Genomic DNA, 27,624 nt, shown 5'->3' with positions numbered 1-27,624 from the left:
CTTTGAAAAGACAGCACAGCTGTACAAGCAGTAATCCAGTGGGCTGGTTCTTCAAGTGCAACTCCACTTAGGTCTGTAGGATAAAGCTCAGTCATAACTACCTGAGAATCTGGGTAAGTGCCTTTTCCAGACCAAATGGGAGATCACAGCATAAATATTATTCAGCATCAGAATAACGCTTAAGCAACCTTGAGAAAAACAAAGAGAAAGATACTGGGAGGTAGAATTTAAGAGCAATCAGGTAGTCAAAGATCTAAATGAAATGCTGATATCTCCTGCTAATCCTTTCTTATCCTGTTTCCTCTCTCTCCCACCAAGCAGTCTCCTGAACCATATCAAGCTGCTGAAAGAATCACGAAGAAAAGCAGAAGGCTCTTTTGCTGTTTCTGTCATAATTTTTTTTATTTTGAAACAGAAAATTCTTGTCTGTTTCAGTGATGACATTTTAATGAATCCATCAATCACTGCAAACTCCAAACTAGAATCCTACATAAGAGAGACCTATTCGTAACATGTGACCTAAGTCCATACCTAACGAAATTAATTCTCAGGGAGACAATACTGGTCTTTCATTGCTGCCTCCATGGAATTGTAGATGATTAAGCTGGACAGGGCCTCATGGGTCCTCAAATCCAAGGCCCTACACCTAGCATCACTTTATCCTGCCTCGTTCTCTTGAGTGCGTTATCTAATCCTTTGCTGACTGATTGCTACCCACCTTACAACTTCTCTTCCATGGGCAAATTTTCACTGTGTGTTGCCTAAAGCAAGCTCTTGATCACCCTTACAGGGCTTCAGTTCCCCTGTATCAATGATTTTTAGTGTGTTTGGATGCATGCTATCCTCTCTCCTCTTAATTATTTCAAGTATTTACAGTGTTGCCTTTTGCTTTTCTTGATTCCTTGCTCATTTGCTCTGTCCTTCTCGGTGCTGCAGGTTCCATTTCAAGGGCAGCCCAGGCAATGCTGCATCATATCTCTCACTGTGTTGGGCTCCTGAGGGCACAGCCATAGCCAAATCTTTGACTTTTTTGGCCGCTGCCGTATGTAGTAAATACCTCAAGCTCACTACATCATGACTCAATTCTTTGCTTGCCTTTTTACAACTAACAGACCCCTTGCAATTTGCTTTCATTACCTTCTCTCTCACTTTATGGCGCTGCTTGCTTACCACAGCATTGCTTGTCTTTGCCACCTGTCCCATACCTAAAGGGTCTGACCTTATTTCTTACACCAAGACTGAGAGGATCAATTAAGCAGTTGTGTCAAGAGCATTCTCCCTAGCAACTTCTCTTTCCCAGGACCCCCCCAAATAATGCCACTGAGATGTAAATCCTTAAGATGATTTTTAAAATAAAATTTGACTTAGAGAAGATCCTGACAACACATTCAACCTTCTGAGTTCTCCACTCTTCACTGACTGTTATTTTGGCTGCTGGTGATTTAAACTTATGTTTAAATCAGTGTGCTACATTCATGGAAAAATCCGTAGACAAATATCCCTGCTGGCTTCAGAAGTATCAAAGAAAACAGTTGCTGCTCCCTCGTGGTCATCAGCATCATCCCCGTTCTGAAAGTTACCATCGCCTAAACTTCTATTTATGATCTTCTATTTAGTGTCTGTCTACAGAGATGCTTTTATCTATGCTCTTGGTTAAGTCAAAGCGAACCACAGTAATGAAGACTTGCTATTGAAACAGTTTAAATCAAACCACGTCTGCAGCCTCATGTGGTGACTCGACAAGTCTCAGATCCAGAGATTGTTACAAAAAGCAGTTTCTAAAGCAACTGCACAATCCTGAACTCAATGATTTCTCTCCATCCTTTCCCCCTTTCTTTTTTACCACTTGGTAAAGTGTTTTCACTGACTACATCTCCTGTCAGTACTGTCTGGCATGACTATGAAGCCATTTTAAAACTTAGGTGGCCCTTTGATTTTCAAAGAACAGAAAGAGACCAGAACACTTATATTGTATACAATACAGAAATCAAAGCTTAGATGTTATCACACAGCTGACCTCCTTCTGTGCTCACCATGGATGGCATCACACAGTAAATCTGCCATTATAAAGTGAATGGCAATTTCAAAACCTTTAGAAAAAAATATCTTCTTATACTGGGACCAGCACAGGATGAATACTTTGCTGTCAGTGTGCCTTTATTCTTTTGAGGTCCATTGTCCCTTACTATATTCACTATCAAGATATTTCTTTTCTCATCTGTTAAAACCCAGCATGAAAATCAGACAGGGCTCTTGCGCCTGCTTCTCCCTGTTTTACACTTGAAAGCTGGCTTTGCTCACTGTTGGCAATTTTAGTCCTGGAAGGCCAGTATCAAAAGTGGCCAAATGGAGACCACCCTCAGAGAAGAATCTGCTTTAGCTGTTTGCCTCTCAGTGATCAAACATGCCCAGATTTCCTTCACAGAGCTAGTTCTGAGGAAACATGTCACCTTTTATTACCTTATTTTCCATTGGGTCTGGAAAAGTTCTGTGGAAAAGCTACCGGAGCACCTGTATCTTAAAGCATTGTCCTCTCTCCACTGGGAGTTGGTTTTGACCTGTTTTCACAGTGCCAGTTGTCCTGAATAGTAGATAATCCTTGTTTCCATCAGCTTTCCTTATTTTCTTTGCCACTGGTTCATATCTAACATTCCCAGTTCTGGAAGAATGATGCATTTCTCTGCTTTTTGGCTCCATGTTGTTCCTCCCTCGTTCTAAGCAATCAAGGGACCTGTCTGCCATCATGGACACTCATGTCATAATGGTGTGGTGGGATCCCCTCTCCTGCTTCTCTGACAAATCAGTCTGTCTTTTTTTCCTCTCCTCATTATACCCTATGGAGTCTCAATCCTAGCTGTCTCCACTGTCTTGTCATTTTGTCTTTGGGGGTAGTTTCCCTTCGTTTCTTCTTTGCCTCTGAATTGTTTTCATTCTCCATTTGAGCAAATTTGTTGCTCAGCTTCATCTCTCCTGCACTATCTAATTTCATTCTCTGACTTGGGTAGGGTTCTCCCATGGATATCACATCTCACCTGTCTGTTCTCCAGGCCTCCTTCTTCAGAAGGTCTCACCCTCTAGTGTTGCTTCTGCTGTCTCATCAGGATATTCCGCAATCACATCTTTGAATTCCTGTCTGAATTTCAAGTTACCTCCACTTGCCTCTTCAGCACTTGCATCATTTCCTCCATGTCTGTAGTCAAATTCTGTTTCACACTTATGTACCTTCCATCACGTGTCACGCTGCACCGATGTGTAACGGGGAGCTTCCGCAACCATCTACCATCTTTGTGAGTCCTTTTCCCCTCTTGTCCTTTTCAAATTATCTTTCAAAAGAGCTTTATGGTGTAAGATACCAAAATTCCACTTATTAGTAGGTACTAGGTGCATTGGTTTGTAATCCATGTTAGAGAAACAGGAGACTATCACAAGCTGTAAAGCAATAAGAATCCCCGAAACACGATCTGTTGTGGTTGGGCATTTTATTGAAATCCTGGAGAGTCATTTTCAAAAAAGCTGACATACAGGGTTTGGATTTAATCTTCACATTTCCACTCAAACTGTGGCATTGTTTGAACACAACAGCTTTGGGATCCTGGCAAAAGAGTAAAACTGTCCGAGCTGTTCCACTCTGGTTTGAATTATCTCTCTTTTTATTTATTTATTTTTAGCTTTGAAGTCTGTGTACTTTAAAAATCAATGAACATCATATTAACAAGCAGACACTAATTACATTTTAACAAACTGGAAAGGCTTGGCTACAAATCTTTGCAAAGATAAATTCAAATTTTAAAAAGCTTCCTAATCCAATTGGCATCATAGTAAGACACTGACAAAATCTGCACAGAATGGAAATGTTAAAAAGAATCTGTTTTCCAGAATTTTTTTCTATGATTTATAATTAGTCTTCGTCATTGTACTGTCTTGTACACTAGGTCTGGTAAACAGAGTACTCGTGACTTTTACAGGATTAATAGAGAAGTCCTGAGATGTAGAAATTAAAAGATCACTTGGATAATAGGAACATGTAGCTCTTTTGGAGTTCTCATCAGTTCAATTTCATGTTTTACAAATAAATCAGGATCGCTATCACAGTTTTACAGAAGGATAAAAATGAGGCAAGGAACACTAATGTGTCTCATCTGCAATTACTTAGCAGAACAGAGACAGATCAGATCTTGCATCTAGTTTAGAGCTTTGGTCCATAGGTTACAGTGGTTTGCTGAGCTATTTTAAAAATATGGGTATTGGAGTGTACAGTGGGAGTCAGAGAATTTGTATCAGGATATTCTGCACACTGGGAAATGCCAAAAGTGTAAATAGATGGTCTAGGATCTATTAAAATACCATGCCTCTTCTGACCACTCTGGCTGAGAGTAGCTGCATCCGTGGTGTCGGGGATTTTTGAAAAGCAGCGCCCACATGAAAGCAGGATCCCCAGCAACGTGCAAAACAGTTTCTGTACCATGCAGAGAGCCAAGTCATCATGAGGTTTGTGTGGTAACAACAAGGGGAGAGCAGGACACACACAGGACACTTGTGTCAGAGCAAGCTCCAGGAAACACACGGGGGAAACTATGCTTTTGAAATGTCCCCACCGATTTCATCATTTCTGCGCTATTCCAGAACAGCTGCTGGAGAGGTCAACAGATGAGGGATTCACTTGAGACAAGAGGCTATCTGTACTAAGCAAAAGCCATCCTGTGCCACAAAACATTTACTCACTACAGTGCCGTCGATCATGTAGGGTCATACTGGACCCCAACACGTTTAGCTGCACTCTGAGCTGGTAAAATAGACCTGCTGCTTCTTGTGCTTGGAGTGGAAATTGAGCTACCAAAGATAAGGGCAACAAACATGATGGTACTTCATACTTCATGGCATGAGAGATCAGTTCTATGCTTCAGAAACCAGCTGATACATGTACCTTGGCCCATTCACAGAATACTAGAATCAGCTCTTGTTCATACTAAATTCTCTGAGAAAATGTCAACGAGGGTGGCAGAAAAGCAGCCTTCACCCATCACATATGGCACCACTGCTCCATGTCACACATATCAAGATTTCTTTGTTTGTTACTGCAAGTACTTGACTTACTTGAGAGAACTGATTTTCTAGACTTCCTATAGTGTGCTGCCTTCATGGCTACATCTTCTGGTTGAGCTGCTTTGCCGGAAAGATACTCATCTGCTGGAGTGACCTACAGGCCATGTCCTTCCATATCTGCAAAGAAGAGGACAGACTGTCATGCCTGTCCTGGAGCCACATCATGTACACCTGGCAGAGCAGCACAGGCAGTTGCCACCACACCACAGCCACCCCCGGCGCTGGTACCCCAGCTCTGATGCCCAACAAGGGCATCACAATCATCGGTGTTGTTATGCACCATTGTCACTAGAATGATCTCTGAACAACTTTCAGCATCAGCACTGTTTTCTGTAGATGGTGGCTCAAGCATTCCTGCAAACCTGGTCACCCCTGCAGCACAAGCTGTTGAACTTGGGTATGTCAATAACAATTAATATGTGCTGGCCTTGGCACAGCATCTGGCAGAAGAGAGTCTCCAAAGAGGATCTATGAAATGAAACAGAGTACTGAGTATCGCAGACATCTGCTATGACACTCTGTCTACCCTCCCTTTTCTTCATAAACAAACTGGAGTAACATACAAGGTGCACTATTCCTCTTTGCCCACTTTGCAATCACTATTTTGATACGAAAGACCAAGTTTTCCACCTAGCTGGTTAAAAAGACTTAACAACTCCTGGAACACTTGCACAAAAAAAATCTTTGCACACAATTGGGTCTAATCTAAGTCTCCAGGTTCACCATGTCTCTCCAGATCCTGTGCCTCTACATTACCCTTTACATTTGATTAGCATGTGATATAAATGGATTTATCATTGCTCCCTTATGTCACTTGTCAGTGACATACTACATATGTGGAAAGAAACACACTCACCTCTTAGGTAACTGCTGAGTAATCAGTCTGATTCAGACCCCAGACTCCTGTCCTGAATTATTATTTTGTGTGGTCACTTTGTGGTGGTTTTGGGATCATCCTGACAGGTCTGAAGCTCTGTCTCACTAATGAATAGAGTGAGATTCTCATTATCTTGTGACTGGTCTGCAGTGAGCACAGACAACACTGGATGTGAGAGTAAATAAGGGAAGCATCTAGATACTTTTTTTTAAAAGCATCTGGAGGCCCGAACGTTCAGCTGCCAAAACTGGAATGACATCTGCCATTTCTCAGCTGGTGGTGTGGTCCTGATCTGTGTTTTAATGTGAAGAACAATTAAACTTTATGCACAAATAAATAGCAGATCATATATTAGAGAATCTCTGCTGGATTTCTAAGCAGGCTAGAAAGTACATAAACACCTTTAGAGTGGATTGATTTTCTTACCTAATTATTTTGCTCCCTGTCTCAGCAGGACAGAGAAATATGTGATGACACCTTCAACCAAGTACATTTTTTGGGGGGAGGGGGAGAAGAAAATTGAATTCCTACCTTAAGTAAATCCACTCCCATATCTTGGTCCCCTGTGAAGAGCAATGGCTGTGAAATAGTCCAGAGACATCAGCATTCAAACCTCTCTGAAATAAATGCAGGCAGCCCACCTCACACCGACAGTTTTAAACCAACAGTATTGACTTCAAGATTTAATCTGATCTACAATTGCATGAGTGACAGATCAAGCTTATTCTTGGTTCAGCAGCTTGGGCAGTTCAGATTCAGTTCAGCTTAGAAACTTAGCACTATTAGTAGGGAACTTTTATTTGAAAAGGAAAGACTGAAGTCTGCAGGAGCTGATGAGGATACCAGGAAAAGCAAGAAGAGTGAGGCAATGCCTAAAAAGCCAACTGTTACACTTCAGGTCCTCCGCAGCTGACAGTGAGCTTCCCCCTAGACCCAGAGGACAGAAAATAACAGAGCAGAGAGAACAATATAAAGAGGCAGGAGAAGTGGATGAGGGAACCACCCTGACAAGGTCGGTAAGCTCAGGAAATGAAGGCTTTCTAAGAGATGAGGTGGGATAAAGGTACAGAAAAGGGCAAACGATTTGGATACTTCATCAAACAGGCAGCTCTTGTGTCTTCCCATAGCATGAAGGTCAATCAAGATTTTATGTAAGACAACGAGACGCTGGAATTGCAGCTTGCCAACAAAAAGTCAGTGTATTCGTACTTACATTTCCATCGGATTAAAATATGACAACTTGAGCAATTTTTATTTATTGAAGGCAGTTCTTCTTCAAAACCTTCTAAAACAGTTACAGAGAACTTTATCTCCCAAGAACATGCATGCCTGAAGATAGACTGTGTTCTAGGAAATATGTGGCACTTATGCTTGATGTGCTAATTCCGTACTAAGTTACTCCATCAGTTTTTTTCTTAAGATGGGTAAGAGAGACTCTCCAAGTGCTGATCAACTCTAAATCTATTAAAATTGATGTAAATCTGGAAAAACTACACTGAAATGATGATGGTGGCAGAGCCAGTGCCAGACCGTAACTAAGACTCATGGGGAAAATCTAAAAGTCTGAAGTTGCATCAGTGGAGCAGGGATTTCTCCCTAACTGTTCCCCAAGCCCAGAGATAGTCAGCCTGTACTTTCTGTAATGTGTAAGGGATGGAAGAAATCAGAAGAAAGCGTATAATAAATCAACTGACAGTGTCTGAAAAATAGCTGTCCTGTCTCCTTAATATGAGAGAGAGCAATGTTCTGGGGGCAGGAGGAATTTGGCTTTAGACAGAAAACATTCCCCTATAGGGGGACAAAAAGTGATCATTCTGTAACTTAATCAATCTCAGGCCTCTCTTTGAGGGAAATAGCGTGTTGCCTGCAATAGCACGTATAATAATGTTTGCTGAAATATAAACTATGGCCGTACACCCCAAGATGGAAGGTCAGAAGTCAGCTGAGGATCTGGCCACAGATGTTCGGCAATAGAGATCAAACCGCAATATATCAAATTTAGTACTTTTCCTTGAGGAACAGGTTGCAGGAATTTCTCAGCCCATCTCCTTCACAGTAAGTGTGCTCACCCTGCATGTAACAAAGCTGTACATCACAAATTGCCAGGTTAGGCAAAGACAAACTTTACATTTCCTAATTTCTCCTTGTCCTGTGCTTGAGTATTTTAATATTTATGCAGTGAGTATCCACAAACAGAGCTCCCCTGAGCCTCTGCAAATTTTTTTAAGTCCTTCTACCAAAGTGAAGAATCATGTGACACCATTTAGTCCTCCCACAGCCCTTGATATGTTTCCTAAAGCTGACATTTGATATTATGAAATGTGTTGTAATCAATTATTAAAGTTATAGCACCACTGGATTTTTATTAACTTGAACAACAACAACGACAACAAAAATCCACCAAAAAATGGGCCCTCATAACCTATCAGCCTTGTTATATCCTGAAAGCTGCTTTAACAAGCAGGGAGTAATATAGTGTAATTGGTACTCCACAATTTAATTGTTCTGTTCTTAAATCTAATATTGCAGCTGTGGGTTAAGTTTACACCACAGCTTTCAAGAGAACATGAAAGTGTGGTACATCTGTGCAACAGAAAGCTAAACATCTCTCATCTGATGTGTTTACAATGACATTTGATAGCGTGGAATGGTTTGGAGTTCATTCTTAAAGCTGCAGAACCGCTTTTTAACACTGCAAAAAAGGGAAAAAGCCTCCAATCTCCTTCAAGAAACTCAGCCCACACAAGCCAGACGATAATGCCGCTGCAGGCGTTGCAGGAAAACTGCTGGATGGAACAATTTCTTCAAGGGTCTGTGAGCATTTGTCACTTGGGCAGTGGAAAAGGGGACAAGGACATCTTCCCCCTCAGATGACATCATCAATTATTTGAAAAACAAACCAGTCAAAAAGTCTGCAACTAGACAAGTAAAACAACCTCTGACATGCATAAACCAGACAAGAATATGTCAAGAAATGTTATTAAGTGGGTGACTTCAGCAGATTTAGAAATGGTGCAGTTTTCAATTTAACAGGTGGCAGAACTGCTTATGGTATCTTTAACTTCACATTCTGTATAACTAACAGCTTCAGCATTATGTACTTGTTAGTGAATTTATGAAGCCCATAAGTAGTTCAAGAAACTTAGGAATGGGCCCATAAATGTCATCTGCAGTTTGTGAACTGCAAGTATCTGACTGTTTTGATCAAGGTTTTTACGGGGAAGTTAAATGGTTATTAAAATTATTTACTACTGCTACACAAAAAGGGAGCAAGCCTGCTGAAGAACTTACATTGTGGTAAGATGTGATAGGCTGTAGGTCAAACGCGTTAGCAGAAAAGCATTTCTGTTTACGTCTAAGTCCAAATTTTTGTACATTATGAAGCTTATAGTATATTGAAGTGGCCGAGAAAGGGTTGGTGGAGGGGAAGAGGCATTTTCCCTTTACTGTAATCTGCTATCAGAAATACATGATCTGATCAGGCTACTTTTCTTGTTCTCAGCATTAGCTGCCTTCCAACATTTTCTATCCTTGGAGAAATGCATGATAAAACAACTTTAAAAGGTTACTTTCTGCTCATACCTCTGTAGTAGTCCACAATGTCTTGATTTATGCTCTTTAACAGATAAAAGCGATCTCACTGATGAAGCTCAGCTGTATTACCATACTACATTGGAATATATTAAGTTTTTTAACTTTATTATTTCAGTCACAATTAAGACTATGTGAAGCCTCTTCATAGAAAGGGGACATAACAAAAGCTGTACCTTAGCAAGTCGATCAATGGATGCATTCACTCTGCATCAAAAATACCGTAAGAAGGACAGATCTCCTGGGGAGGCAAATCTGTATCAATATTTCAGTCTCTTGAATACAGAAATTAGATACAATAAAATGCAACACTTGAGCTTCCCTTCCTTTCAATTAACTCAGAAACAAAAATTGTCCTTAGAAGGGAAGAAATGCATTAATGTTTTTGGGTTTTCCCCCTTTCATAGCATCATAATGTTCTCTTCATGGGTGGAAAACTTAATCTTCAAGTTCAAGACTAGTTTCTTCATACAGTTCAGGATGAGATGACTTGGAATACCGGGAATATTTCAGCTGTAGAAAATCACCCAATTCATCCAGAGCATTCAAAACCTGCAAGACCATTACACTGTGTCAATTCTCTTGGAAAATAAATGAAGGTCTAGTAAGCTCTACTTTACAGCAGAACAAGAAGATGATAAAAGCATCAATTAAAGAAAGTTTAAAAGGCAAATAGCAAATTTTTGCTTTCACTCTCCTGTAGTGAACGTCAATGCAGTTGCAGATGTACAACAGCATCTACAAGAACAGAATTCACTCCTTCAGTAGGTTATATTTTATTAGTAAACACTTTAATTGAGCACAGATGAAAAAAATGACTTTTTTTTCTAAAAGCACAGGGAGATAATAACTCAGATAAAAGTTATCTTGGCTGGTGCAAAAGGGATGTGTAAGGCACTACTTCAATATTTCCCTACAGATCACAAGCACTGGAGTTGCCACTGCATTTTCTTTGATGGGACTCAGCCCACAGTGCTGATCAGAGTCAGAATAGTTTAAGATATTTTTAGTGCATTCGTTTATCTTCCTGTATTACTATCACAGACATAATTAATAATACATGAATACAGTAATGCTGTGTCCCCAGCTCTCAGTAGATTGGAAAAGCAGCCAGGGAACTCTGTGCCATAGAGAAGCAGCTCAGTGTTTTGCAGCATCTAATCCACATTCAAGAGTGGCCAACTTTTTGGCATCAAAGTAGAAAACAGCAATTCTGATTTTGAGCCTGTTCCTGTTAAGCCACTAAAATGAGCCCATGAACAAAAAGGAGTAATTTAGTAATATTTTATGCACAGAGGTTGCTTCAAGGTCACTAAGGAAGTTATTCTTGGGAGCTCGCCCTTTCATGGACAGTTACTCTTTTTAGTTCCAGGCTGAGATTCAAAACTAATTTTGCCAAAGGGAAAAGTTTTTGTTGTGTTTGTTACCTGTTGTAACCCTGTGTTTAGGCATATTCACAAAGAGTTTGTCCTAGAAACTTTCCATCTGCAAGCAATTCAACTCAGGACATTTCCATTCCCCCATACTGTAAGGACATGTAAAGAATGCCACAAGTACCAGGGCAATGATCCCACTTTCAAAGGCAATGACACATCAAGAATGATGGCTGGAGAGCCTTTCAGACCTTCACTGGTTCCAGGAAGCAGCAAAGTGCAGGTAGCAGGAAGTGAACATGCAATGATGGCCCAAAAATGTAATGGCATTGACATTTGGGGGTGGGTGAGAGAAAGAAAATCAAAGCAGCAACCTCAAGAGATTAATCTTTGGATCAACATCATCATTTATTACTAGGTAAATAAACTAAAACCTGCTCCAACAGCAAAAGCTGACAATGTCCAGCACAAGTACACAGCTATGCCCTGTTCTATGCAATATCATCTTTATAGTGTTATACCTTGTTAAAAACTACTGCACCTTTAAGAGCAGCAGGAATTTCACACTGCACACATGCAAGACAGATTTTCCAATGTTGTTTGCAAGGGGTCTACACTGACATGGGAGCAGGATCTGGCCTCAAGTCCCACAGGAATCTCAGGAGACAAATGGAGAACCAGGGGCTTCCTGCAGGTGCTTGGCTGCACGAAGGAGTGGTATCTTACACTCAAACGCCTTCCACGATCATGGGTTTTTTGCTTTGACCATCAAACTTGTGCAAAGAGAAGAAAAAGAAAGCCTAAAATTTACTGTTAAACCTCTGTGTTTCATGCCTCTAATTTGGCTTATTCTGAAAATGAGACAACATTTGTCAAGCCGGGCCAAAAACACCTTTGGCAAGAAAGGGAGATGGAAAATTTCAAGGAGTTTATTTTAAACACATTTTTGACTGCGTTGGATATAGAGGATTAAGATGGAAGTCTCAACATACTCTGAACAGTATTTCTGATATCAGAGAAAGATAAAAAACTGAGACAGGCCAGACAGCACCAATGAAACTTCATTAGGTTCAAACAGCTCTCAATACAATTTGCTATTTCCACCTGTATCCCCAAGGCCATCCCGTATACTCTGCAATTCAAGAAACAGGTGGAAATATTGAATGAAAATAAGGGCATTAAAAACTTGATTTTCAATTATTTCCACCTCATTTCAGGTTTTCTACTCTGACAGTTCTGACCTAGCATCTAACTTTTGTCTTGCTGTAGTCTTCATATGGATCTTTATTAGTTATGACAGATTTGGTTATTATTAGAAATAGAAGAACATAATAAGTTAACTGTCCCATAATTTATTTTTAAAAATAAAATATGTAAGGCTAAAATGCCTTTAAAGATCAAGTGACAAGGCCAGAAGTAAAAAAAAAAAAAAAAAAAAGGAAAAATGAATTATTGAGATTCAAAGTATCAGACACACAGCTTCTCCCAACCTCCTTTGCATCTGCAGTTAATTTCAGCAGGACATCTGCTGTGCTTACCGTGTCTAACATCTCCCGTGTATGCGCAGCTGACACACAAAACCGAGCTCTGGATTCTGTGATAGGAGTAGCTGGAAACCCAACCACAACTACCCCAATATTTTTTTCTAACATGCGTCTTGCAAAAGCCCTAAGGAGAGAAGAAGAAGGAAAACAAAACTAAATTATCTCCAATAAACTGACCACAGAGAGAAAACATTCAAGTACAATAAAACAATGGGTAAAATCCTGTCTTCAATTGAAGTGGATAGTAATATTCCCATTGAATTCAATAAGAGCCAGAATTTTACCAGTAGGACTGAGATTATTTGCTGCTTCACAGTTCATGAAGCCAAGTGGGTGTCAAATACTAGAAGTGTGATGGCAGAGAAAGCATTGTAGAATAGACATGAATCACTTATGTCAATGAAAGGTTTTGAGTGCAAATCGAAACATGTGGGCATTCACAATCCCTAAGCATGGAAGAAGCTGGGCTGTGGAAGGTATGAGGGCTGCACATCAGCAGGAATACAACAACTTGTGTGATGGTTTCTTTGCTCTCACAATTACTCTGCCAGTATAGGAACCTTTTGTGTGGTATGTTCTACACCTAGAGCACATAACCACCCTGCGCTACTTGCAAATACTCCTTAGTGCTCAACCCTTACCTTATGCTACTACTGACTTCTGGTCTGTGTGTCCAAGTCAGTGCACAAGTGATGCTTAATAGGTAGTGAATGGTAAAACATGGAAAGACTGTTCAAAGATCAGATGGGGAAAAAGAATACCCATCCAAAACAATTCACACATCAAAGGCAGTATGTCTCTTTTAATGATTACAAATTAAAAAAAAAAAAAATCCAAATTCAAAACGCTATCAAAAGTGTTATTCCAGAGTAAATTAAAAAAGGATAAGAGAAATATTTAAAAATTTAAAAACCAGAACAGCTCTAAATTAAGTCTAGGACCATATTTAAAAAAGAACATAACTAAATTATGAATTCACCTAATAGTGTATGTTTCTTTTGTGAAGCATCTACCACACATAACTACATTTTTCATAATGTGTACCAAATAACCTATGAACTTGAATAGTGTTTGCTTTGCCAACAGTTTTTTTTTCAGTACTTACCCTATCTTACCAGGCATATAAAGGAGTAAGGGGACAACAGGAGAATCATCATTGCCATAAATGATGAAGCCCATTTCATGCAGTCTTCGTCTGAAGTATCTTGTGTTTCTCCCCAGCTGGCGCACTCTTTGGAGCCCTGAAATGAGTCGGTCAGGAGAACGGTCAGTCCAAAGATCTTAACTGGAGTTTAGTAACAGGTAAGAAACAGGGCTGTGGGTAACAGTTCAAAAAAAGTTTGGCTGAAATGTATATGTTGCTACTTGGTTCAACAGAAAAACATGGAATGAGCTAAATGCAACTACATTGATTATTATGGTGCTGTAGGACAGATGACAGATATTCATGTACTGGTGAGGCACCTTCCCACTGGCAGAAACAGAAAGTCTCCTGTGAAGAGATAGGTGAACAATTCCCTTTACTGTACTGCACTGAATAAAGTCTGCTGAATGACATACACCTATATAGACATAGTTATATGTCTCTATAGACAGAGGACATGTAAATACAGTACGTTGTTTCTCAACATAATTCAGTATAAAGGAAAACAACCAACATCTACAGACATTGATACAGATGTCAGTGCATGCATTTCTTTTCTACCTAACATTATTCCACAGCAGCCCTCTTATATCTCAGCTAGTTCTATGCATAAACTTTTTAAAAAATTCTGTGACTGCAAAAAAGCTTGAAGTAGAAAATATTGCATTTTGGGTCCGCTCAAATTGATGCTTTTGTTGCAATTTTTTAGACAGAAAACTTTGTTATCACACGAGGTCTGATCTTCTATAGTTTCTTCTCAGCATAATTCCGGCTACTCTTAATATGTACCTACATATGTAATCCCTTGCTGAGTTCTGCTCAGTTTCTCTGTCCTCTTGCTATTATTATCTCAATATCACCATTTAACAACAGACTTGGGTCATTCAAGACTTTCAGATACAAGTTTCGTTCTCTGTATTGTCCGTGGCCTCATTCAGTCATGAATTCACCGATGTGTCCCCCACCAAAACTGACAGAAGAGTTCAAAACAATTATTTTTAATGAAGGAAAACGACAAAAAGAAAAAAAAAAAAAGGCAGAGGAAAAAATGCGCTTGAAAAGTCAGCTCAGCCTTTTCTTTTGAAGCGTCACTAAGGAGGTGATTTTTTTGACAAGCGCAGTTGCTTGCTTACCCACGGCATACACGAGGGAAGAGCCACACTCATCATTTGGGTAGGTAGGAGATACGGTATGTCCTTTCCCTGCTCTACCTGTGTTATATTTCATCAGTGGGCTGATATATGCGTTGCTCTTCCAGTGCTGTAAGGTGCTGACAGCAATGGTGCCACCTACCCCATACCCACATCTGCTCTTTCTCACCACCTCCCCAGTACCAGTCCCAGGCTCATACAGCCACATCATGAATCAAGCCAGGTCCACCGTCTGCCTGACCTTACCAGAAGGAAAACTGCCAAACCAACATCAAACAGAGCGATTCTGTAAATCTCAGCGCTGTGCAGCTGCTCGTGCCTGCCCAGCAGAGGTGGTGGGAACACATGGTAAGAGTGGGATTTAGCAGGACACACCCCAGCTTCACTTTTATCTTTCATTTTCCTCATGTTCATCAGCCCATACTTTCAACATCACATTATGTCACCAGACACGAACGTTGAAGCCCCCAGTACAACTGATTTCCTCCTTTTCCCTTTGCTTTTAAGGTGCCTCTGCACAGATGTATTATGTTTCCACTCTCCATTTACTTCTCCATTTTGCTTTACTTTCTGTTCACTTCATTCTTCGATAACTGCTTTCTGCTGTCACCTTCTCTGACTGGATGCCTGTTTCTCAATTCCCCATCTTCCTCCTTGTAACCACAGTGGCCAGGTAGACGCTCATAGCTGCTACATATCACCTTCGGCAGATTTGTCCTCAGATCACATTCCACCCCGCCACCTGCCATGGCTTTTCTTCCTATTCCCTCTTGGCTAAGGTGGGGACCACACCACCTACATAAACCTCTTTTCCATTCATCATTTCTGAGCACGCGTCAGTTTGAACAAGATCTACTGCTTCATCTGGTCTGTATCTTCCCAAGTCAAGGTTCTGTCAGTGTCCTGGCTGGGAAATTTATAGGGAAACTGGGACTTGCTTTACAGTGATCAGTGTTTTGCTGAACAAATTAAAAGTTCTCATAAAACCAGTGTATTTGTAACTTTATGCACAAAACTGCCCACACAGACAACCTGTTAGTTACTGCTTCAGTCATTCAGTTTAAAGTGTTCAGTGGAAGAGATCTGCTGGGTTAGAAAAGGCCACAAATAGTTTAACCATCTCTCTAATGCTGCTAAAACAAAAACAGCTGTGCCAGAGCAAGGAAAACAAATGAAACACAAAAGCATCCTAGTACAAAGCTTTCCAGTCACTAATAAAAACAATAGTCTGTGGTATTTCCAAAAATATTTTTGGTGTAGTAGATCTCAAAGAGCCAGGAGGAAATATTGGAAGAGGAGGAGGAGAAATGGGGGCAGGGGAGATGGCAAGGAAAGGGAGTTAGAGAAGAACCGCAGAATAATGTGTCTGAAGTCTAAAGAGAGAGAGTTTTCCCTTGTTAGAATTTGTAAAGATGTTATTAGCGCCTCCTGAATGCCCAAATTACAAGGAGGAGGGTGGGAGAGTAACCTGAACTAGGGGTTCAAAACCACTGCTGCTTCTTGCTAGCTTAGCAGCCCCTGAGCTAGTTTCCAAACTTTCAGTCTGCAGCATTTGAAACTACTAGATTTTCAATTAAGGAAAGTTTTCCTAAATGCAGATGTTCTTGGCGAGTGCAGCTTAAGACTTGCTGCCTTGTCCTTTCTATTCAGCTGTTTACCACAGAGCTGGAAACAAAGCCTCAGCCACGCAAGACTCCAGGCTGGTCGGTATTTATCGAACCATATGCGCATTGATCAGTTTGTCTCTTTCTTATTATGAGTACCAGGAATTTAGATTCCAAAGCAAGAGGGGAAAACCAGCAATTTAGGGCTGAAAGAGAAGTTTAGGGTAACTCCTTCACAAATCAAACGTCTCCTCCAGTCTTCCCTCGCTAAATCTATATTGTCAGCCAGTTTGTGATGGGATGGATCCCCTTTCGAGACTCCCTATGAAACTCATTTCCAGCCAGCGCTGATGCAAAAGAGCCACTCGAATGTTTTAGCAACATCCTAGGATAGTAATTTCATTTGCAGGGATGCATTGAAGAGCCAAATAAAAGATCAGAGCACTGACATATATCTGGAGGGAAAAAAAGGCACATTAGGAGACGATTGCTACACACACTGTATTTGTGGGTGGGTGGCTGGGAGGAACCTTATTTCTTTACCAAGTGTCAACACTTTTGTTTCTCATGTTAAATTTTGTGGTCAAAGACCACATACAGACATCAGATACAGAGCCATCTTATATGCTGTCCTGTTAAGAGCAATAAAAATCTTAAAGTTTGTAACTGTATTTCAATGTTCTTTTTAGTTTCTTTATGGGACCCTCCGATGTCAGATAAGAAGGCAAATCTGAGCAAATTGTTTATTTTGGTCTCATTGGCCCAGTTTTCCCCCCACACTGCAGATTAAATCAGTGTAAGACTGACGAATTCAGTTTAGAATCAGATCTTAGTCTAATTCCAGTGCTTTACGTTCATCCAAGACACTGCATTTAAAAACTATTTTCTTTGACTCTTGAGGCTGGGATCTTATATCCTCTATTATTTATTGAGTGAAAAATCTGAAGAGATGGACCCTTGAGCTAAAATGATATAGCTGCATCTATTTGAATGTAAGAATTTGACTGTACAGCACTAATTAGAGGATCAGGTCCTTAGACAGTTAATGTATTTATCCAAAAATTCTTCATTTGCAAAATCCTTGAGGATTTACAGTATACGCAAATAGCTTATAGCACAGCATGCAGGATATCCAGATAATTATATTCCATAAACCATGTGAACCACAACACAGCATATGTTTGGAGAAAACAGCCTGGACAGGGAAAACTGACCCTTAGCTAATTAAAACTAAACCCACTAAAGCCCCAGAGTTTTCAACTAAGGTTGAGCATGATCTTATTAAGAGCTCTACATCTTTTTACCAGCTGAATTAAGAAGGGACAGAAAGAGAGAAAAGTGAGTGATAAAGGATACTTGAATTTCACAAGTTATCTTCACACTGCTTGAAACATAAAGTGATACACAGCCAGTTTACTGGGATTTTATTGAAATACAGGATTAATGACCTGGATAGCACAACAAAAACAGATTTACTGCATCTGCAATCCACCTACTGCTGGCAAATTTAGAGTTTACATTTGTTGCACCACTTTTAAAATATTTGGTTTCCTGCAAATCTCTAAGCTGTTGGCAATTCTGGGAAAAATGCTGATTATATTTTTATTTTACATGCATTATTGTGTATTGCCAGTTTCAGCTTATAATTTTCCGCAGGCTTTTAGAAGGCTTTATAGTGCAAAATTAATATGGTTAGGTTAAGGAAAAATATAAAGAGAAAGCAAGAGCGAAAGAAACTATAAGACAGTGGCTTGTGTGTAATTTCTTTGAAGCAGCAAGCTTTTTAATAGAGAGCTACTTGGAGTAACAGCCTTGGTAGATGCTTTGTCACAGGCCAGACCTGCTTTGGTGAGGAGCTGCTCTGGGGTTTGGAAGCGGGAAGGCACCTGACGACACCTCTGAGGACCTGATCTCAGGTAGATGTTACCCAGCTCCACACACTTCAATAGAGCTTTGCTATTTATGTCAGCTGAGGACCTTATCCTGGCAGTGAAATAGGTAGTAAAGCCATCAGCTCTCTGAAACATAAGCTTGTTTTCCTCTCCTAGAGATGTCTGCTTTTCACTCCTGCAGGATTTTAATGAGCAGAGAAGCCGGCTGCCTTCAACTCCTGCACTAACATTCCCCCTTTGAACTCTTCCTGTAGGCTTCTACCCTTGGAAATTCTGACTCAGTATAGTGAAAACAGGAATAAGCAACCTGTAGCCTTTCATATCAAGATCTCAGGTGTATTTTAACTGAAGGAGAGCTATTTTTCCTGAATCCGCTCCAGGAAAGATAATCCCACGCCGTACTTTTTTTGGTATGCGCTGGACTCTTCAAGACACAAATCCACCTGCTTTAATCTTCTCCAGCTGTTGTTTCATAGGGCCTTTCAAGATAATTAGTTACACAATCAAACTTTTCCATGCCGGTGTCAGTGCGTTTCTTCAATCTGTATTCCTTGGATGGAGAACTCCACTCCCTGCCCTCCTCTTCTAAAAACTAGATAGTAAAAAGCAAACTTTCATAGGCTGAAAAAAAAAAATTGGAAAACAATAGCTCTTCCCCACTAAACTGTTGCAGATGGATAGATTTTCTTTTTTTCCTCTGGTTCCATTATAAGAGTAACACACATGTACCTCCATGTGCATCAAATCACAAATAGAACGCTATAAAACTGGGGTGCCTAAAGGAAATATGTTCTCAGATAAAAAATATTCATTAAAAAACCCAACTTTGTTATGAACTGGGGAGAAGTGAAGACGTTTTCTTCTACAATCTAATGCCAGCTAGAAGCCTAGTAATTTCAACTTAATTCAGCTGCTAAATAAGTCCTTAAGGACTTATTTAGTCAGTTCAATTTTAACTGTGAACTGCTGCAAAACACTTTCCAGAGCAGATTAAGGGAAGAAAAAGTGGCAATTTCAGCTGAAGCAGAAAGGGGAGAAGTTGTACAAAATTTCACCTTATTTCTCAAATAAGTCAACTACGCTTACCCAGCACCTTATCTGTATTCAGATACGTAACGTAAGCGTTCAGCGTCCCCCACAAAAGCAGGGACAGAGCAGCCGGCCTTGGCTGAGCCTTTTTTCCTCCCAGCACAGGTGATTAATCACAAAGCCCGTCAGTCCCCCAGCTGAAAGCCAGCCAGTGCGCAACACGCTCCATCTGTATCACATTAGGTGTTCCTGAAATGCCAGTGATCTAAACGCCGTTAGAAAAGGCACTTCTCTCCTTTGTGCTCCTCGGGCTGGTAACAGCGCTGGATTCCTTGAGCAGCGGCATCTGGAACGGAGGAGGGATCCTCATGGTCTACCCCAGCAGCAAAGACACCCTTAAAAGGTGACTGTCACAGAGCTGCATGTTGCTGTCCCTGGGGAAAGCGGAGTTTTCTCTGCTGGGGGACAGGCTACGAGTCACATCCAAGCCTGATCGCATCCCTCCTCTGCATGCAGTTAATAATTATGTGTGAATCCATGGGACACCAATCTACGGGTAGGGTCTGCTAGAGGACTACAGCACTGGTGTAACTATGAATATGGAAAAAGTGACTTAATAGGAGGGAGAATTTGGTCAATCCCCCGAGCTCTTGTAAATCACTGCAAACACTCTTACTCCAAAGCCCCTGCTTGTTCAGATCAACTGACCCTCCACAGATACATTTGGCTCCCTTTTGGAGGTGAACCCCATGGCAGGTGACTCCACTGGAACAGTGTCTCACTCATTTTGAGTAAAGATGGCAGAATTTAGCTCTGTTTCGTCATCCACTGCAGGGAAAACATCTGTGATGTTCAGCTCAGACAAATAATAATTGTGACAGCACATTATCATCATTAGGATCTTCAGAATCATAGCAGCTGGGAGCCCTAGTCATGTAGTCAATTCTGTGCACACGGGGAATAATTTACTTGAGCACTTTAAATGTAAGCACATACTTATTGGGAATATTAACTTACTTAAAATTAAGCCAGAGTTCAAGCATTCTGCTTGATGAGGACCCGAGAGAAGCAATCACCTCAAAATGAAGCAAAATGAAAATTTGAGAGGGAACAGGAAAAAGGCATGCTTTAGTGTGACTGATTCTGTAAGCTGTTTTGAGCAGGTTCAAGGGGTCCGGCACTGAGCAGCTCACAGCACTAAAACTTACAGCCATAGTTTCATGATCAGTTCAGTCTGGCACAGATTTATTTTGCTGCAAAAGGGATTGTTCCATTCAGCTCCAGCTGCTCAAGTCCTGGCGCTGGGATTCATGGAGCCATATGGTAGATTGGCTCCGGGAACCAGTTTGGCTGTAGGCTAAACCATTTGTGGGAGGGTCGGTTCTTTTTCAACTAGATCAGTTCTCTGATTCAGTTCATCGCGTGGCTGCATGAACCCTAATGCTGGCACGAGGAAAAGGGGCACAAAGAAGGGGACAGGCAGAGGGTGAAAGGCAAAAAGGATGACACCAGTGCTGGTTTATGCCAGGTCTTAGAGGTGCAAAACTCTAAGGTTTTTGAATTTACAAAGGAACCCAACATGCAAAGCAAAATGTCTTCAAAAGATTGCTGAGCACAGATAGCAGAGGAAAATATTGGAAACTGAGCATTTTAAGAAGCTAGTCCTCCAGTTATACAAAAAATCTAAGGCAGATGGAAATGTTTTAAAAAGGAACCTTTTTAAAAAACCAGATCTTTTTAATGCTAAGCCAAAACAGAAAGCAGAGTTCTGCAGCTTCTCGCAAATCCAAATGAGCTCAAATACAAGAACTCAAAGTTATCTTTTAACATAACAAGGACAGCAGATTCATGAGGATAGGGTTTTAGATTTTTCCATGTCCCATAAAAACATATGAAAAATGCCTATTGCTGTTGGTGAACTGTAGTTTGTCATGCATTAAACAGAAAAATGATGCCTTTGCAAATGCCGCAATTTGCTTTTTACACCTCTATAATTTATTATTAGTCATCAAGAAAATTGCTTCAGATTTTCTAGCAGTCTTAACTCTGTCTGCTTAGTGGTTCTGTTTTGTACCTATCAAATTTAAGTGTAAAAATGTGCTTTTGGTATTCTCAGGCAGAAAGGGGAAAAAAAAGGTCTGAGGTCACAGCTGGAGGGGCTGTGTTGCATGCAAGTAAGTGTACTTGAAAAATCTGCAGAGGGTCCAAACACTCTGAGTCAACTACAGTCTCATCATGGGGATAAAACCACTAAGGCAGCTGCTGAGTTTCCTGAGGTATCTCCAGTGGTGTAATGAGAAGCCACGAGGAGAACATACAAAGAATATCTATAGTATCAATTATAAAGAGTAAATGCCATGGGAACTTCTGCTTCCTGTATCTCCTAATAAATGAGGAGAGACACATTTGAGATGAAAAGGCCACAAAGGCTTAAGATGGATAAAATGATTTTTTTTTTTTTTAGACTGTATTAACTGAACTGTGGAACTTGCTGCCTTATGTCATTATTAAAGGAAATACAGCTGCCAGAAGTTCATACGCTTTTGAACAGCTCTATTATAGGAACTATGATAGTATCAATGACATTGTGGTACCAAGAATAAATGTGTCTTGTTCTACAAGCTGTAAATCTTCAAAGAGCCCTTTAAAACATGGCACTGAAAATACCAGGACTTGTACTCTACTAAAAATATGATTTTACATGAAAATAGAAATACGCTTTCAATTTTTGTTCTCGTGCTCTGACTCTTTTGATACAAGTCACTCAAGAAACGAAGGACTTGGTCATAGTGACCCCAACCTACCCCTCTATCCCAGGCAGGTACATTATCAATTTTGAGGGAACGACTATCTTCTCCTAAATCAGTATTTCTTGTGCTTCATTTCCTCAAGTGACAGCAGAAAACATGGCAAAAGAAGGAAACTGTAATAGCTGGCTGTGGGCTCTGGAATATCCTGCCAGTCATGTTATCAGACAGTAATGTCTCACAAACACTGATATGGGACACACCCATACATTTCTAGATGGTTTCTGTGGGAGATACCATGTCTACTGTATGTCTTTGTACTTATGTCAGTGCAAGACTTCTAAAATGAGAACATCCACATCCAAACAGGAGTCTCCTGCTGCAAAGGAAGGTGAGCACACATCATGTAAGTGCACTTACAAGCTGGCCAGAGAAGAACAAGGAACACCTGAGGTACAAGAACTTGTTTGGAGGGTCTTGTGTTTGCTGTAGTATTTTTTGTAGCCCTTTTTGTTCACGGCCTCTCCAGCCCATCTTCTCAGCATCTCGTTTTGGTCCTAGCCTCTATCCTTATCACCCAACGTGTTACCTGATATCCCTGTTGTGTCTCCTTTGCTCATCAGAGTGTCTTTTCTCTCTAATCTTTCTGGCTCAGTTCCCAAAGTGCCTAATGGGGCAGGATGGACACAGGTGCCCAGGCTCTGGGTGGGGGATGCTCTGTTCAGGCCCCCCACACTAAGCTGGAAGATGTTCCTTCATTCAGTGGATCTTGAGATACATCGCTGTTCATTTCAAGTAAAGATTTTTGTAGAGACTTGTAACAACATGAGACTTAGATGGTAGTTCATGGATATGGCAAAAACTATAAGCTTGGCTATCACATCCCAAAGTCTGGAGAAACTGAAGCTCTTCAGGGAAAAAAAGATTACTTTTCCCCGCTAGATTATGAAAACCCCATATGTATATCTAGCTTTCTTCTGAGGAACGACTGAATCTTTTTTGTTGATATGAAAATATTGAAACCTGAGACAGACACCTGTTGTGGATGATTTCCAGCTAAATAGTTTAGGTTTCATAGTATTATTTTTAAACTGTTAACCTGTAGCTTCCTTCTAATTAAACTGTACCCACTGTGTTCATACACATTTATTCATATCCTGCAGTCAGCCATCCCATGTACTGATCCTGTCTTGGAAATGCACACCTTGATTCCTTTTCCAAACAACCATATTCTTACTAATTGAAAATACACGAAGAAAATATGGGAGATTGACCATTTGGATACATACCAAGATAAACACAAGCAGTATTCACTGCATTTCTGGCCTCGGATATTATCCGCTATATAATTCCACCTATGCTACTCTTTTCTGGATCAGCTGCTTAACAAATTACTATAAAATAACTAGCAAGAAATTGCAGGGAATATAAAAGCACAATATCTGGGAAAGTATAGAAGATGACTGTATGAAGTGCTAAAAAATATAGAACAAAGAGTTTTCAGAGCAGCAATTTAAATGACCAAATCAGTCTTCCTTACCTTAGTTTTCAATTAATCTAGTGAGGAGTGAGTTATGAAGTTCAGATGTAAGAAAAAGCTGGGTTAACACATTCATCATCCCAGTATTTCATACTCTTTTCAAGAAGCACCCACTAGTTAACATGGAACTTTTTAGCAAACACTGATTTAATTATTTTCCAAAACATTCCAGTGTTTTTCGCAAGGCTCCCTCCCCTACAGAAATGTCCTCTGGAGGACAAGCCATCAGTGGAGATCTCCTTATAAAGGATTCCCCAAACCACCCTATGGGAAGAGAATGCCATTTGAAATAAACTGCAAAATAAACTCCTTTTATTGATTTAGCAGACTTCCAGAGAACAAAGGGTCCATATACCCTGTGGCAACTCTGGTTCACTTGAAACTTCTCTGCCAGGTGTCCCTGCGACGCGGCTATGCTCTCACAAGGACGGCTCACATGCAGGATTCACCATTTCCTATGACAGCAGACCCAAAGAACTCAGCCAAGGCCGCTGTTGTCCTTGGAAACAATAATATCTAAGAAGAGACAGTGCTTTCTTCCTTCTGTTCCTCCCTCCTTTCTAAGCCACCACCTTCCTCTCTCTGATGCCAAAGCAGCATTGTAGTGTGGTCCAGCATCACATTTTTTCCTGTGTTTTGGGTTGCGTTTTTTTTTTTGTAGTCACAAGACAGCCTAATGAAGGGAGGCCCACATGAAAGAAAAACCAATAGACTAAAATAATGAGTCTGGCTCAGAAGGACAAGAAACATTTTTACACATCATAGCCAGTTTGCTAGCCTTTGTGCAATACCCTAAGCTGTGATATATGATTTATTAATCTGTTTTTCTATTCATTTGCATTTTGTATTACAAGACAAATTTTTAAAAACCTGACAGAACACTCATTTATTTCACAAAGGATTTGCAGAAGCCTTAATAAGCACTTATTTTGTGGAGAAATACAGACACTGTGTCATTAAAGAACACTGCTTCTGAAAGAGAAAATGCTGCAAAGTCTTAGCCCTAAGACAGACACGCACATCTTAAAAAAAATTCTGTATTGAACCAAGTTCTGCTACTAGCCTGCACTGAACTGCATGCGGAATCACGCTAGCTGAAGATCATTTTTAAGAGGCTTTGAAGGTTTGGAAATGCTCTGTGTGTTGAATGTTTTACACCCGGCATCTCAGAGAGATGTAAATTTGGGAAGGCTCGGTGTAAGGCCGCCCTCTGATGGCATTGCCGATTATTAGCGCAGGGAGCTGCTCCGCAGGACAGGCTGCATGCACAGTCCTCAAGGTAGGAGAAACCTGTCAGATCTGGTCTCATAGATTAAACAGGATGTAGGGATCAGCATCCACAACCTTGACCTTTCAAATTTCAAGCTGGAAAGAGTTGTTACACTCCGACTTCTCTGCCAAAATGACAAAAGCATCATTTCCTCATCGGCTACACATCGCACTGGAGTTTTGCTGTACTTTGTTATTGCACTCAGCAGAATTTGGCACTGGGGCTGGATTCTCTATCCCTCCTTTTGTACACTGGGGTCTTGCAAATTCTGGCCTCATAGAAGGGCTGCAATAAACATCTTAACAGCCTCGTGTCTATCACAGTTTGAAACTGCCCTCTAGGGCACTGCAACCGCATAGTGCAGAGCAGTATCCTAACCTGCTCTCATATATTCTTTTTCCTTTCCATTCCCCTTACACTAGTCATATCTACCAGAGAGGACTAATTACTACCAGAGAGAACTAATTACTCTGTTAGTCCTATGCAAGGTAAGATAAAATAGCACAGCGCTGCTGTACCAGTATAAAAGAGACTGCAATTCAGAGCAGAATCTCTATCTTCAACCGCATATTACACAATAACATGATTCTCGCACATTCCTGACAAAAACTACACAAATTCAAAAACCACTAGCTTTTCCCTGAGTTGGGATTAAGTCCTAGAACACTGAGTACACATCAATATCACACAGTTGTTTTGTTGCCTGCTGCATAGAAAGCACATTACACAGAGGACTGGACAGTAGCTGTGTCTGCAACTTCAGGTGAGGAATTCAAATAATCTTAGTTTTTCATAAAGACACCAAGTAATCAGTTCTTCTGGGACAAAATATACAAAATATACAAAATATACTTCCAAATTAGCTTCAGGACACCATAATTAATGCCTGATTGAAGTAAGAATTATTATAATCACATAGTCTTTCTATTATTTAACATACAATACCGGGTTTGAAATTCTGCACCATGCTTGATTTGCTTGTCATTTTGAAGGTTTGCACCTACAAAGAAGCTAAACTGACAGCATTGAGCCCATAAATGAAGGCATGTCCTTATGAGCCCCTCCTACAAAGTCAGACTCAAAGGACAATTCATGTACTTCTCTTTGTTGCTGCAAAGCAGAGTGGGCTGGCAACTACAGAGCCAGAATTCCAGAATATTTCCATCCCTGCTGCATGTGGATGAATGTGGAAAAAGAAACAGAGTTGAGAGTACTTAGAAGTATGATGAGTTGGATATTAATTTTACAGTTAGAATGATTTCCTTTGCATTGCATTACTAAGCTATTTTACTGCTGAATGCCATTTTTTTTGCACCTGTACACAGTAAATGCTCTGGCAGTAACTGAATAAGTGAAGTTAAAGAAGGTGGCTTACCTTGTGTGGTTCCGTCTAGTCCCATGAGACATTTCATTGCCCTGATTATTTGCTCTGCTACGGCTGGACACATAGATGTGGCGTACACAGCACTGTGAGAATGAGTTCGTAAAAAGTCCACAAGGTCCTTGCACAAGCAAAACAAAGCATGAATGAGCTTTGAGCTGGCCAAACAGCAGATCTCCCTCTTAACTACTGCAGGAGTGAGAACATGCAGAAGGATGAGGATGTTTCACTAGTTATTGGTTTGCTTTCTTGTTTGCTACTGTTAAAGCACGGCCTAAAGAAACATCAGGCAGGTGCCCCATATAAGTGGGGAAACTACAGCTATAACAAAAGTCTGGAATAGAATAAAGTTTACTTCTGTGCTAAAACTTATTATAAAGGAGCCAAAATAATTTAAAGACCAATGAACAGCTGCACGTAAGTACTGCTCAGCTCTGGGAACAAAGCAAAGTCTACATGACAACAGTGTAGCTCCTCTGCCACAAGAACTAACCTGAGAAAATCTACCTTACTGGAATCTGTCTTTGGCTATTCACATATAAATGTCTTTCAATTGAACGTTTCCACCACTGTGGCAGGGACTGTCATGTCAGAGTCAGTATAGCTACTTTAGCATCTCCTTGTATAGAAAGCACTGATGTACTGTAAGCATGTCTAAAGCATAAGTAACTTTCCTGAATCCAGGACACTGTAAGAATTCAGAACTTAATCAATTAAGACCATCCTTGTTATGACAGCTTATATCTCCTAGTGCAAAATATCAGAGTAACAGTCACCACACTAAAAGCTGAACCCACGTTAGTGAGAAAGTGGTAAGGCCTGCTTGAAAACTGCCTTTGATTAAAAAAAAATCACCAGAAAAACCAAACCAAAACAAAGAAAGAAAGTAACCCAAACTATTGCCAAAAATCTGTATGAGTCTATGCAGTAATAAAGACTGACCTAAGCTTATACAGGTTATGCATTGCTATATTGCAACTGTAACCCTAAAGGGTTGATCAAATAGCTGAGAAGGCTTCTGTGCTCTAGGTGATGCAGTTACCAGTGCCACAGTGAGATTTTGCTGCAGAAATAAACGTGCGCAGAGTGCTTTGGGTGAGCAGCTGCCACCAAGGTGCAGAAGCCTGGGGCAAAGCTTAGTGATACACACAGGCCTGTAAAGAGCAACCCCCTTTCATTTAAGAAAACTTACAAGGATTAGATGATTAATCACTTTAGACTGCTTTACACAGATCTAGGCTTCCTGTGATTTCTAGCCACGTTTGCAACATTGTCTTTGGTAAGAGTTAAACCTTCATATACAAATTCAGGAAGCAAAGGAAACAAAGGAAATTAATTCTTGATGTATTGTGATAGCCTGTTTTTAAAACTCCAGGGG

General features: G+C 40.5%; 1 protein-coding gene across 2 annotated transcripts in view; it reads right to left on the bottom strand.

Moving 5' to 3' along the window:
* Positions 1-9,558: 9,558 nt before the first annotated feature.
* The window catches only part of SPTLC3 (serine palmitoyltransferase long chain base subunit 3), a 79,124-nt gene continuing 61,058 nt past the window's right edge, over positions 9,559-27,624 (bottom strand). For both annotated transcript variants that reach the window (XM_082048637.1, XM_082048638.1), the window contains exons 9-12: positions 26,241-26,367; positions 13,594-13,729; positions 12,483-12,612; positions 9,559-10,123 (exon numbers count right to left, since the gene is read on the bottom strand). In XM_082048637.1, the coding sequence (XP_081904763.1) occupies positions 10,010-10,123; positions 12,483-12,612; positions 13,594-13,729; positions 26,241-26,367 (507 nt within the window). In that variant the 3' untranslated portion in view covers positions 9,559-10,009. The remainder of the gene's footprint in view (positions 10,124-12,482; positions 12,613-13,593; positions 13,730-26,240; positions 26,368-27,624) is intronic.

This window comes from Streptopelia decaocto (assembly GCF_964273445.1).
Source record: "Streptopelia decaocto genome assembly, chromosome: 3".
In the NCBI taxonomy this organism is placed as follows: domain Eukaryota; kingdom Metazoa; phylum Chordata; class Aves; order Columbiformes; family Columbidae; genus Streptopelia; species Streptopelia decaocto.
Note: the sequence above shows the minus strand (reverse complement) of the source record. Positions and strands in the feature narration are given on the sequence as shown.